The following is a 12,267-nucleotide window of genomic DNA, read 5'->3' as shown; positions in this document are numbered from 1 at the left end:
CTCCTCCACTCGTCTATTTTCAGTGTCCTAGTATACATTTGTTGACTTCTCTAGTTTCTTCAAGATACAGTTTCGTACCTTTGCAATCATCACGTTAATCGATCGCCTGCAGCTCGCAGCTCGTCGATATGTGACCATCCCATCCTGCTCACACACCAGCTGTCCCTAATCCCCTCTTCACACTGCACCCGCCCCGCCGTTTACCGCTCACCCGCCAGGCGACGCGCTTGCACCTCGCCCAGCGCCTTGGTGCCACTCAGCACCGCCACCGCACCCACGATACCGGCTACCGGCAGCATCTGGAACAGGTTCCATGACGTGTAGTACAAGAAGAAGACGCCCTCCATGGCCAGGATGGAGCCGAAGAACGCGGCGTGCGAAAGGGGTGCTGCCGACAGCGCCTTGCTCAGGTGGGCCAGGTTGGCGCCGAGCAGCAGCCACGCGCCAAACAGCACGGGCACCGTCGCGGCCACGGCCAGAACAAACAACAGGCTAATGATCTTGGGCGGCGAGCGCGGGTCGGCGCGGAAGATGTGGTGAATCTCGCCCTTCTTGGAGAAGCGCTCGGGCGCGGGCGACGAGGGGGCCGCTGCGTTGGGGTCGTGCTGCAGGGTGAGCGCAAAGAGGCCGCCGCCCGCCTGCGACGAGACATAGGCCTGGGCAGAGCCAAAGGAGCCGATGACGAGGTGGGCGTGGATGGGGTTGCCAGACGCCAGGAGCTGCACGGGAATGTCCTTGTGGGAGATCTGGACGGAGCCCTTGCCGCTCTCCTTGACGGCCAGCGGGAAGGGCGCCTCAAGACCCGATGCCGGGTCTTGCAGCAACAAAAACGCCTGATGCGGCCGCTTCTCCTTGCCATTGTCCTTGGTGGTCAGTGTGATCTTGGCGACGTCGTTGCTGCCGAGGACGAGGGCCTTGTCGAGCGAAGCCTTGGCATTGAGCCTGACGATACGTTTAGTAACAATGAGATGAGCAGCAGGATGGAAATGGACGATGAGCCCATTGAGGAGCGAAGAACAAGAGCCAAAAACAAAAGCAACACCTACTTCTCCGTCACTTTGTTGCTGCTGCCCTTGGACGATATTGTGATGCTGCCGTCGTCGAAGCTCCAGGCCGACGCCGCCTGTGCCACACCCACGGCGGCGAGCAACAGTGATGAGACCGCAAACCGCATATTGATGTATGGTTTGGGAGGTAAGAAAGGGCGAGTTCGCAATGCCAAGCTCGAAGCAGGTCGAAGTAGTGTTTTGGAGGGATGGAGGTTGGTGACGTTCGAGATCGGTCGAAGATGTCGTCGAGAAGAGGCGTCCTGTGGCGAGAGTTGTATTCGGGGCAATTGAGGGAGAAGGAATGGAAGAAAAGAAAGAAAGAGGCGGCTGAGAAAAAAAGACAGATCGGGCCAGCTGAAGGGTTGGCAGCGTCGTCAATGGCAGATAGCTGGTAGCGGAAAAGAAGCAAAGACACCCCTCTGTGATGGAAAAGAGAACACCGTGCCGTTTGGACGCTATACGACAGAGGGTGTTTGGAGCTTGGTGCTGCGCGGTCGTGCGACAGCTTTAGCAGTTACGTGTCTCTCTGGTGGAGCTCCGCCTGGCCCGTGACCCTGAAACTACACGTGCATTCTCACGTGCACATAACGGAAATGCCGAACTGCAAACGTCACAGCAAGAAAAGAGTGGACGTCGGTTTGGAATTACAAAACGTTATAAAGTTGATTGAATTCCCATGACATGGCATTATTTCAGTACACTGACGTTTTAGTTACAGGTCTATTCAATTAGACGTGCGGTGGTCGCTGCAAAACGCCTATTTCGCAGGGCTATGTTCAAACGCGGTTGGAGACGACAGATGGCAGAATCAAGCAGAAAGACAAACAGGATCAGAGCCCAACTTTATTGTAATTTGAGTAGAAGCCCATAATATAAACGCCACACTATGATAGCCTCCCCCCACTGTCATTGTCATAACTCTGTCTTGGCAGACTCCCTTGTCGTGCGGCGAGTCTGAAGCTGGGGCAGCATGCCGTCCAACTCCATCCACTCTGCGGTGAATGCCGTCACGATCATGGCCCAGTCGTCGACGGTCGGGATGTCCAAGTTGCCAGGGGTATCCGCCATGGTGTGCCACACGGGCGGGAACGGCGCGGGGATGATGTGCAGGATAGCCACGCCGCGAGCCATAAACGGAACGTGGTCGTCCTCGACAAAGGCGCGGGCAAACTGCGAAGGCTTCTTGCCCGACTCCGGCAGAAATTTAGCGCCTGTGCCCTCGGACGCCAGGACCTTGAGCCTGCGCAGACGGTCCTCGAGGGAGGCCATGCGCTGGTATGCCCAGTGCGTGGTCTGGAAGTAGGACGGCACCGTGGGGTTTGGTGCGCCGAGAAGGTCGAGCAGCACGAAGAGGCTGATGGAACTAAGGGGGTTGGAAAACGTCGAGAGGGCCTCGTACCGAGTGGACTCCCATGACTCGGCAAGTGCTCTGTACGGAGGGGGGAGCGGTTTAGTATGGGACACAGCACGGTCAAAGGCAGACGTCATAAATGGCAGAATACAATGGGGAATCCAAACTCACCTCGAGCCGTAGAGCGAGTCCGTGGCGGTCCACTTGACCCATGCCTCTTCGCCGTCCAGCAGCATAATCTGCACGCCACGCTCTTCCTCGAGACCGCTGCCGGCATCGCCCGAGGCCTTCATGGCCGCCCACTTTTGCGTCAGCGCCTGGTCGAGGCTGCGCGCCACGTGCATCAGCATCGCACACGGCGCAGCGCTGTCCGTGGCACCAATAAAGCCCTCGGGCTTGAACAATGTGTCGTAGTGTGCAGCCAGCGTCAGCCGTGCCACATCGCCGGGCGCAGCCCAAGGCGGGTCGCGCCGAAAGATGAGGTTGGCAAAGGGAATCTGGTTGTCGCCTGTGGCCGGTGTCGTGGCCGTCGAGTTGTGCCACTCAATCTCCCACTCGGGGAGCTGCTCCTTGAAAAACCGCACAAAGTGCTGTTGCACGGCCCTGGAACCGGGCGTGCCCGGGACGCGCGGGATGAGGATGGGCGCCAGCAGCTTGCCATTGTGGATGTCAAAGTCGGCGCCGGCCGCAGGTATGCGCAAAAGACTCTCGTCCGACAGCGGCCCGTAGGCGCGGGCGCCGGTCATGTACGTCGCAAGGACGAGGAGGTGCGCGAGAAGAAGAGACAAAGAAAAGGGATCGGTGCCTGGAACCCAAGACGGCTGCAGTGGCCACATGATGTGTTGCAGCCGGAGACGAAACAAACTCTAGGCGGGACGAGGAGGAAAAGGCGGGGGGTGTATTGTCCTCTAGACAGTCGGCTCCCGGCGCCCGCGCGCAGCTTCCACGGCGCCGGGTGTACGTCTCCCGCAGTGAGGCGCAATGCAGTGTCGCCTGTTTTGCGATCGACACCCCGACGTCGTGCTGTAGCGCAGACTACGGCCCAGATTCGTCCGACGTTGTCAAGTGAGACTCGTTCGAGAGTAAGACTTTTTCCGTTCGGTCGCTTGCATCCACACACTCTTCTTTCCGTGGTCCTGTCTTCGTCCGCTGCAATGGACCGTTGTGAGAGATAAAAGAATGTATGCAGTTAGAAAAGAGAATGTGTGTCGTGTGTTTTCACACGTTGCGGCAAAAGACCTGTCAAAAGACGATGCGGCCAGATTGGCTGTCTCGAACCAAGATCGGAAACTGGTATCTGTTTATGGAGCACTGCCAAATAGCACCAAAAGCGGGAAGGCCTGCCCTTCAGCGGTTCTTTTAGAGCAGGGATCCTCGCTATCCGCAACTGTCTTAGCGTCCTGGGTGAGGCTCTAGTGGGTGGGCGCTGCACGCGATGCGGCGCGCATTTTCAAAACCGCTGCGCCGAAACGCCTCCGAGGCCCCCAAAAGCCGCCCGTGGTGTCGACAATTCAGCCTGTCAGTCGCTCCTTCCTCGAGTTGACTGGTAACAAAACACTGATGGTCATAATTCGTACTGAACATCGATCCTTCCTTTGCATTAATTCAAGCGCCTTCCTTTTATTCGTTATGTGCAGATAAGCCTTCCTTTGTAATGGTCTAATAAACTGGGCACTTGTCCTCGGAGACACCCAACATTGTATCAACGCGCCTGTTTTATGCTCCGTAAGACACAATACGAGAAACTCACCCGTCCCCACCACACATCGCAGCCGTAAGCGGTATGGATGGAATTGTGCAATGCGACCCCTGCCGCGGCGGTATACAGGGTAATTAGAGCGTCAACTTGGGCCGCTCGCGATGCATCTCATCTGTCTTCGCTATCTTCGTCTCCTTTCTTCGACAAGAGGCTGCTGTTGTTTTCTTGAGCGTGATGCAGCATGGCGGAATTGCAGACTGTGTTGTCGTGGAGGGCCCGCCCGTCTGCACAGGACGGTCTCTTTCTGGCCGCCGGCTTGGCTTCGTGGATCTTTCTTCTGGTCCTGCCGGTGAGGCTGCGACAACTGCATTTGGCGTCAGTCAAGGTCAACACCTCTCGCCTTGCCTTTTACAAAATCGTGAGTCACGCATGTTCATACACGTACCCGCTGTTGCTTTGATTCGTCCTGTTTACAACCCTAGGCTGCCTCGTTGCTGCTCATCGTCGCCTGCTTTAGCTCGGCCTTCATCTTGGCGCGCAGTGACACCTCCGGCTCGTTTGCAGCTCAATGGAGCATGTACGGTGGACCGGCCGCGTCCGTAGCGGTCGCCATCCTCTCCTTTCAGGAGCACCGTCGAAACCTTCGCCCGTCCAACACAATCGTGCTGTATCTCGTGGCAACGCTTGCTATCGACTTGGTGTCGCTGGCTGTCCCATTGCGCTTTGGCTGGCCGACTACATTTTACGGGGCCAAGATTTTCGAGGCCACGGCCAAGGGAACGCTACTTTTCCTCGAAAGCCGGTGCAAAAAGCCTATCCTGCGCGAGGAATTTCACGATGTTCCTCCCGAGGAACTAGCTGGCGTTCTCAGCTTGACGTATTTCTGGTGGCTTCATGACTTGCTGCAGTTGGGCTACGACAAAGTTCTGTTGCCAGCCGACCTTCCTCGGATGGATAGCAAGCTTGAATCGGATCCGTTGCGGCAGAAAATACTGGCCGTATGGGAAACACGAGGTAGGTCTTTTCAGGAACAAAAGGCGGCATACTACATGGCCCTAACGCAGTTTGCTTTGGTTCTAGAGACTCCCGAGAAGCCAACGACACTCCCTCGCGCCTTGTTCAGTTGCTTTTCGGTGCCAATCACGCTCGTCGCGATTCCACGGCTCTTTCTCATTCTATTTCAATTTTCACAGCCTGTCTTGATCAGCAGGGCAATTTCTTTTGTCCAAGGACTCACCCAAGAACAGAGCATTGATGACAATGCATCCGCTGCAGGATCTTGGATCGTCGTGGCGGCCGTCTTTGTCTACTTTGGTCTGATGACATCTACTGTTGTCTATCGCCACCTTCTCGATCGCATCCAAGTCATGCTCAAGGGTGCCCTCGTTGGTATCATCCACCAAAAGTCTTTGACAGGACGCAGCCACGCATACGACGATGGAAAAGCCTTGACCCTCATCAGCACAGATGTTGTCGAGATTGAGGGTGCTGCGGAGATGTTTCACGAGTTGTGGGCGTTCTGTCTCGAAGCAGCCGTCGGCTTCTCCATGCTTGCCATGGAGATTGGCTGGCTGTGGCCGTTGCCAGTGGGCATCGTTTTTGGTAGGTTTGTACCTTTGTGCTGCTCTTCCAACGACATACACAAAGCTAATACCGAAATGTCAGTCTTCTCCCAGACAAGCCGTTATGCGGTGAGGCCTATGAAGGCGAGGCAAACCGCGTGGAACGAAGCGACACAGAAACGGCTCTCCATGACAAGTTCGATCCTTGGAGCGATCAAAAGTGTGAAGATTCTCGGGATACAGACCGCTGTCGAGGATGTGATCCTACAGCTTCGCGAGAATGAGCTCCTCGCAGCAAAGGGCGTGCGCTGGGTGAATGTGCTCTACAACTCGAGCGGTAAGGGGCGACTGTTATACAACCAATCGACCTGTATCTTTCACTGACGAGTAATTTTGCAGCAAACGCTTTGGGTCTTTTCTCGCCTGTCTTGACTGTTGCCCTATACGCAATTCTCGCGTCGGCCCACGGCAAAGAGTTTGACACGAGAACCGCATTCACGACAACGGCCATTCTGTCTATGATTACACACCCGATCAACATGGTCATGACCATTCTACCCCGGATTGCAGCATCCATGTCGAGTTTTGAGCGCATCCAGACGTATCTGCTGAGACCAAGTGTGGACGACAAGAGAGTATCTACCGAACACGAAGACATTTCCAGAACATCGGATGCAGTGGCTTTTACGGATGTCACCATTCCCGATCAGCAAAACTCGAAGCCTATTCTCCAGTCTGTGAATTTCAGTATCGCAAAGGGATCACTTACTATTGTCACTGGGCCTGTCGGAGCTGGCAAGACTCTACTAATGCACAGTATCCTGGGGGAGACTATATTCAGCAAAGGAACGGTAGCTGTGTCTTCATTGAAAATGGCGTTTTGCTCGCAGACCGCGTGGTTGCCAAACAGAACGATCCGAGAATGCATCCTGGGACTCGACGGAGGTGTCCACGTTGACCAGACACGGTATGACAAAGTGCTAGAGGCCTGCTGCCTGCTCGAGGACTTTGGTGCCCTTCCAGACGGAGATCAAACAGTTGTTGGTACCGGCGGTCAAAATCTCTCCGGTGGCCAGCGGCAACGAGTGGTGCGTATTCTCTATGGCGCATATGCTTCTTGTTAGCTACATACTGACCACAGTTACAATAGGCCATTGCACGAGCTGTTTATTCCGATCTTGATATATTCATCTTTGACGACAGCTTCAGTGCCCTGGACAGCAAAACACAGAGCGCCGTGATCAACAATTTGCTTGGACCCAGCGGTCTTCTGCGTAACAACAGCATAGCCGTCATATGGGTAACCAACAACCAGTCGTACTTCTCCCTTAGCGACAAGGTCATCTTGCTTGCAGATGGCACTGTGAAATATCAAGGCGATTTGCAAGATAGTGACAACGCTGTTCTTGGGCAGATGTTCACGGATACCACGCTTGCTAGTACCAATTCGGATGAATCCACTGAAAACGATACGATACAGGCAGACGCCTCACAGCCCCGAAAGGCGAGCCCAAACGGACCTGCTGCTGCTATAGACTATCAACGAAAAGATGGCGATAGTTCATTATACAAGTACTACATCTTGTCTGCAGGTATTGGCAACGTTTCTCTTGTCGTCCTTTTGGCGGCAACGTTGGGCTTTTTCTTGACGATGCCGGCTCTTTACTTGAAGTGGTGGACGGAATCGAAACCTTCAAATACTGTGCTATATGCTGCGGGATATGTTTCCATGTTGGTTGTCGCATGGATGGCCACGAGCCTATTGAAATGGTGAGGGTTTGAAGATGTATCGCTGTGTATTACCGCGCTTATGAGGCTAACAAGCTGTCTCAGGGCTGATATTATACTCGTTGCCGGTCGGTCTGGCGAAACTTTGCATCGTCGTCTTCTCCGGTCGATCTGCAAGTAAGTACGCGCCACGCAATGTGGTTCATTGCCAACGAGCTCCATCCGTAGACAACTGCTAATAGTTCTTCATTAGCGCCCCTCTCTTCTTTTTCTCCATCACGGACCTCGGAACTGTTTTGAACAGGTGAGGACTATGGATGACCGCCCGGCCACGTACGATGTTCTAACGATATTTGCGTTGCTTGTTCAGGTTCACCCAAGACATCCAGCTTGTTGACAAGAAGATTTCCATTGCAATGAGCAGTTTTCTAGCTCGTACGTATCGCGACCAAACGTCGTATTTCTAAGAAACGAGACAACTACGATGCTAATACTGTTTCAGAGTGCTTTAAACTTCTGATGCAGGTCATTGTCCTTCTCATCTCGCAGCCCCTCCTGGGTGTGACGTTGCCGGTCTGCGTTGCAATTGTGTATGTGGTGCAAAAGCGGTATCTACGCACGTCAAGGCAACTGCGACGAATAGAGCTCGAGTCCCAATCCGCCGTGTACTTTAACATTCTGGAGACAGTCAGCGGTGTTCAGACCATCCGTGCGTTTGGCTGGCAGGATACCATGGCCAAGGAGAATGCCGTGTCGCTTGACAATTCTCAGCGGCCAGTCTACCTCACGCTGTCTTTGCAGCGCTGGCTGAATGTCGTCCTGGACGCGGTTGTTGCCTGCATTGCTGTTGGTACGGTCTGGCTGGCTGTGTGGGGGGCACTTGCAGGAGGCTCGTCCTCGCAGCCCATCCTACGATTTAGTCCGTCAGGTGGACATATTGGTGTGGCTTTGAACATTATCCTTGTGACCAACACGACGCTCCTTCGCCTGATCCAGACGTGGACAAATCTGGAAGTGTCACTGGGGGCTGTTGCACGACTTCGAGAAGCAACACACGAGACGCCACAGGAGGAGTCTTTGCTGGACAAGGATGCGAGCGAAGCCAATGGCGACGCTGGAGGGCAGCTACCGGCAAACTGGCCAAGTACTGGGAAGATCGAACTCGCCAATGTGACGGCATCCTACAGGTGAGCATCTCTCTATGACGCTACACGCCACTGTGGCTTCTTTACTAACAGCTGCATAGCCAAGATACACCCGTGCTCAACGGGGTGAACCTGAGCATCAATCCGGGCCAGGTTGCTGTTATCTGCGGGAGGACAGGGAGGTATGTGATAGACTGCGCGGCCCAGTATAACCCTTGCTTTCGCTGACCGTGTCGTTAGTGGAAAGAGCTCTCTTCTCATGTCTCTCCTGCGACTCTTAACTGTACATACGACCGGCAGCATCACCATTGACGGCATCAACCTGGCCGGTCTCCAGCTCGACGACATCCGCGAGCGCGCATTTGTGACTGTGTCGCAAGATCCGTTCCTCCTCCCCGGCGCCAGTCTCCGTTTCCACTTGGACCCAACCGAAACGCTGCCGGACAGAACGTTGGCTGAGGCACTGCAGAAGACGGGGCTGTTCGGCTTGTTTGTCGGCAGCAGTTACGATGAGCACGATGCTGGTGATGTGGATGGAGCGACCGCCTCGCTATGGGACCGGGCACTTTCGTCTTTCCCCGTGCTCTCGGCCGGCCAAGCACAGCTCCTGTCACTGGCCCGTGCTTTGCTCCAGCTGCAAACCCGGTCCTGCGTTTCTTCCGAGACGTACTCGGACCGCGAGCACGGCAAGCGCATGCCCATTATTCTGCTGGACGAGATCACGGCGTCACTCGATGCGGAGACGGAGGCGGCTGTGTACGATGTGGTGGAGGAGGTGTTTATCAAAAGCCAACAGGGTGCCGGCCACACGGTGCTGATTGTGACGCACCGTCCGGCGGCGTTGACACGACGGCTCCGGCCGGGCCAAGATGCCACTGTTTGGATGAGCAGCGGCAAGGTGGAGAGAGTCGAACCTGTTGAGGTCGAAGATTAGATTGCAGTATTGGACGGGATTGCGTGGAGTGGTATATTGGTCGTGCGACGATTTTGACGACGTGCACCATGGCGTGGAACGGCCTTCGGGGTGACTTGAGCAATTCATATACGAGAACTGTGGACAACGTGATGGTATTTTTTAATTCGGTTTTAATTCTACTTATTTTATGTCATGTTTGATTTATTTTCTTCGTCGACAACCATTTCATTGCATGTGCGGTTGTGAGTTGAGCTGAGGTTTGTTGATGTAGGGCTCTAGCCCCTGACTACAGCTCCCAGCTCCCGTGGTGTCGTGACGTCATTATTTTGTTCCTATGCATGACAGGTGGCACGCGATAATGGACGCGCTGACTAGCCTGACAGGTCCTGGAATTCTCAGTCAATCATTTTTGCGACGCAACAAACGACGGCGCCAACAATTACCGGCACGAGACAACCATTCTACACCGAAACGGACGCCCGTACCGTAGCTCCCACAGCTTGTCGTTGACAATGGCCGGCGTTGGGTGGCTACCACCGCGATTACTGGTTGTTTCGCCACGCACAGCCATTCTGTGCAGCATACCGCGAGCACCGATCCACGCCCTTTCGACCCGACCAGCAACGCTTCCGCCCTTGACCTGGACGGGACGTGTCGGCTTCTCGACGAATCCGCCGCCGGCAGATGGCAAGCACGACAACGACAGCGCCTCGCGACTCCACCCGGACGAGCAGCATTCGCGGGCACGCGAGCTACAAGCCAAGCGGCCATGGCACCGCGAAGATGCGGACCAGCCGCCGGCGCAGAAGACGGGGGCCTTGCCAGCAAAGGGTAGGCAATACATGTTCACGAGCGACTACGATACGGGGAAGCCATGCTAATTGTGTGCAGGCAAACTGTTGACGACACCCAACCGACTGCTCAAGTTTACGCTGCCGCTGCCAGTGGGTGTACGGCAAGAGAAGGAGAGAGAAGCCGGCGACAAGGACGGCGACACGGACGGCCAGAACCAGAATCCACACACAAACATCGAGCCGCTCTCGCTGTTCCTACACCCGCAGCAGCCGCTGTCGTACGTGCAGCGGCTGATCCAGGCAGAGCTGCCGCCCGTGGTGGACGCCAAGGGCCGCGAGCGGCCGCCCAACGTGTACTTTTGGGCCGAAGAGACGGGCGCCGAGCATGCCGAGGGCCGCCGCACAGACTCGGCGGCGGACGCCAGCCAGGCGCGGGGCAGCTCGCACGTCGCGGCGTACTCGGGGCTCGGGCACGAAGCGGCAGAGCGGCACGACGCCGACAAGGACTGGGTGCGGTGGGGCAGCAGCACGGAGATGGGCGACTTCATCCGCGAGGCGGCGCGGGGCCGCGAGTTTGCCATTGTGATTGAGGGCGAGCCGCCGGCGACGGAGATTCGGGTCAGCGTGCCGTCGTTTGCGGACCGCACGTTCTACCAGCGCATGCGCCTGCGGCGGCTGTCGCGGCAGATTGCGCACCAGGCGGCCATCAAGCAGGAGTGCGACGCGCTGGCGCACCGCAGCGCGCGGCGGCTGGCCAAGGGCGGGTTCGGCGCGCTCGTCGGGTGGTGGGCGATTGTGTACTACCTGACGTTTATGACCGAGTACGGCTGGGACCTCGTGGAGCCGGTGACGTACCTGGCGTCGCTGACGCTCATCCTGGGCGGCTACTTTTGGTTCCTCTACATCTCGCGCGACCTCAGCTACAAGGCGGCCATGAACGTGACGGTGTCGCGGCAGCAGACGGCGCTGTACGAGAGCCGCGGGTTCGACGTGCGGCGCTGGGAGCGGCTGGTCGAGGAGGCCAACGGCCTGCGGGCGGAGATCCGCAGCGCGGCGTACGAGTACGATGTGGACTGGGACGAAGCACAGGACCTCGGCGGTGCCAAGGTCAAAAAGGTGCTCGAGAAGGAGGTGAAGCGGGAGAAGGCCAAGAAGGAGCGTGAGGAGGCAGAAGAGGCCGAGGCGGAGGAAGCGGAGGATGAGGAGATGGAGGCCAAGGACAAGGAAAAGAAGTAGGGGAGGGAGGTGGTGATGGGCTGCCGGACAATCTTTGATGTACATACTCGGCGAATACCATGACTTGGAGTTGCTCGAGATCTCGAGATCGATCGTGACGATCCGCCAAACGGAGTCCCGTTGGTCGCCGTGTTTCGGCGGTGCCGATGTGGTGTGTCAGTGTGGTGTGCTCCAGCCCCTGGCCGTCAGTCCATTGCGGCAATCGTGGGACGGTTTCTAGCGTCAGGGCCTGCCACGCCACTACGCCCACTATTGTGAATGCCTGCCGTCCACAAGGCTGAGCAAATATGGAAGGACCCCGCTCCCGTGAGATCTGGAGATGGGCGACGCTAGCCGTGATTGCCCCAACTAAATAAAGCATGCCACAGAGGGGAAAGGAGCTCGAACAGCTTTAAGGGGCGACACACGTACGAATTAGTGGCCCCACCTTCGCAGGCGGGTGACAAGCAGCTGGAAGTGGATGAAGTGGTGTTATCGCTCTGTTGTGCTTTCGCCGCTTCTACTTTCATGAACCAAGAGAGAGACGACTGTAGTGATTTGGTGACAGCTGGCCTCGGCTTTGGACAGGATATTCCACTGTCTTCTCCGGTATACCGCATTCTCCAGGCCTACGAGGTACCGACGTACCTGCCGATATCGTACGATCTGGCGGCGACTGCCGAACGCACTTTCCCAAGCCGGCACGCAGAGCTACCGAGTCGAGGGTGGGGCTGCTTTTCGCTACGAGGGACATCAACAATTTGCAACGTTTTGCTCGGCTTACTCTCGCAACTCTTGTCAACAACCT

At 56.3% G+C, this 12,267-nt stretch overlaps 4 protein-coding genes across 4 annotated transcripts; 2 read left to right on the top strand and 2 right to left on the bottom strand.

The window, feature by feature from the left end:
* Window positions 1-200: 200 nt before the first annotated feature.
* Window positions 201-1,174, bottom strand: SPBR_00862 (oligosaccharyltransferase complex subunit delta (ribophorin II); the record flags this gene model as incomplete). Its single annotated transcript, XM_040759181.1, has 2 exons — window positions 201-942; window positions 1,047-1,174. 2 exons carry the CDS (start codon window positions 1,172-1,174, stop codon window positions 201-203), a joined length of 870 nt encoding a protein of 289 aa, XP_040618050.1.
* Window positions 1,175-1,961: 787 nt separating this feature from the next.
* SPBR_00674 (Peptidase family M28 protein) lies at window positions 1,962-3,236 on the bottom strand (the record flags this gene model as incomplete). The annotated part of the gene is made up of 2 exons (XM_040758993.1): window positions 1,962-2,478; window positions 2,572-3,236. The coding sequence occupies 2 exons, from the start codon at window positions 3,234-3,236 to the stop codon at window positions 1,962-1,964; spliced, it is 1,182 nt and encodes a 393-aa protein (XP_040618049.1).
* A 1,104-nt stretch (window positions 3,237-4,340) lies between these two features.
* On the top strand, window positions 4,341-9,468 carry SPBR_00030 (uncharacterized protein; the record flags this gene model as incomplete). Its single annotated transcript, XM_040758351.1, has 8 exons — window positions 4,341-4,517; window positions 4,582-5,701; window positions 5,765-5,998; window positions 6,061-6,749; window positions 6,812-7,000; window positions 7,915-8,576; window positions 8,636-8,716; window positions 8,835-9,468. 8 exons carry the CDS (start codon window positions 4,341-4,343, stop codon window positions 9,466-9,468), a joined length of 3,786 nt encoding a protein of 1,261 aa, XP_040618048.1.
* Window positions 9,469-9,962: 494 nt separating this feature from the next.
* On the top strand, window positions 9,963-11,480 carry SPBR_00544 (uncharacterized protein; the record flags this gene model as incomplete). The annotated part of the gene is made up of 2 exons (XM_040758863.1): window positions 9,963-10,281; window positions 10,342-11,480. 2 exons carry the CDS (start codon window positions 9,963-9,965, stop codon window positions 11,478-11,480), a joined length of 1,458 nt encoding a protein of 485 aa, XP_040618047.1.
* Window positions 11,481-12,267: the final 787 nt, after the last annotated feature.

The sequence above is a fragment of the Sporothrix brasiliensis genome, assembly GCF_000820605.1.
Source record: "Sporothrix brasiliensis 5110 chromosome Unknown Cont19, whole genome shotgun sequence".
NCBI classification, from domain to species: Eukaryota; Fungi; Ascomycota; class Sordariomycetes; order Ophiostomatales; family Ophiostomataceae; genus Sporothrix; species Sporothrix brasiliensis.
The sequence above is the reverse complement of the archived record's forward strand: the minus strand, read 5'-3'. Positions and strand labels throughout refer to the sequence as shown.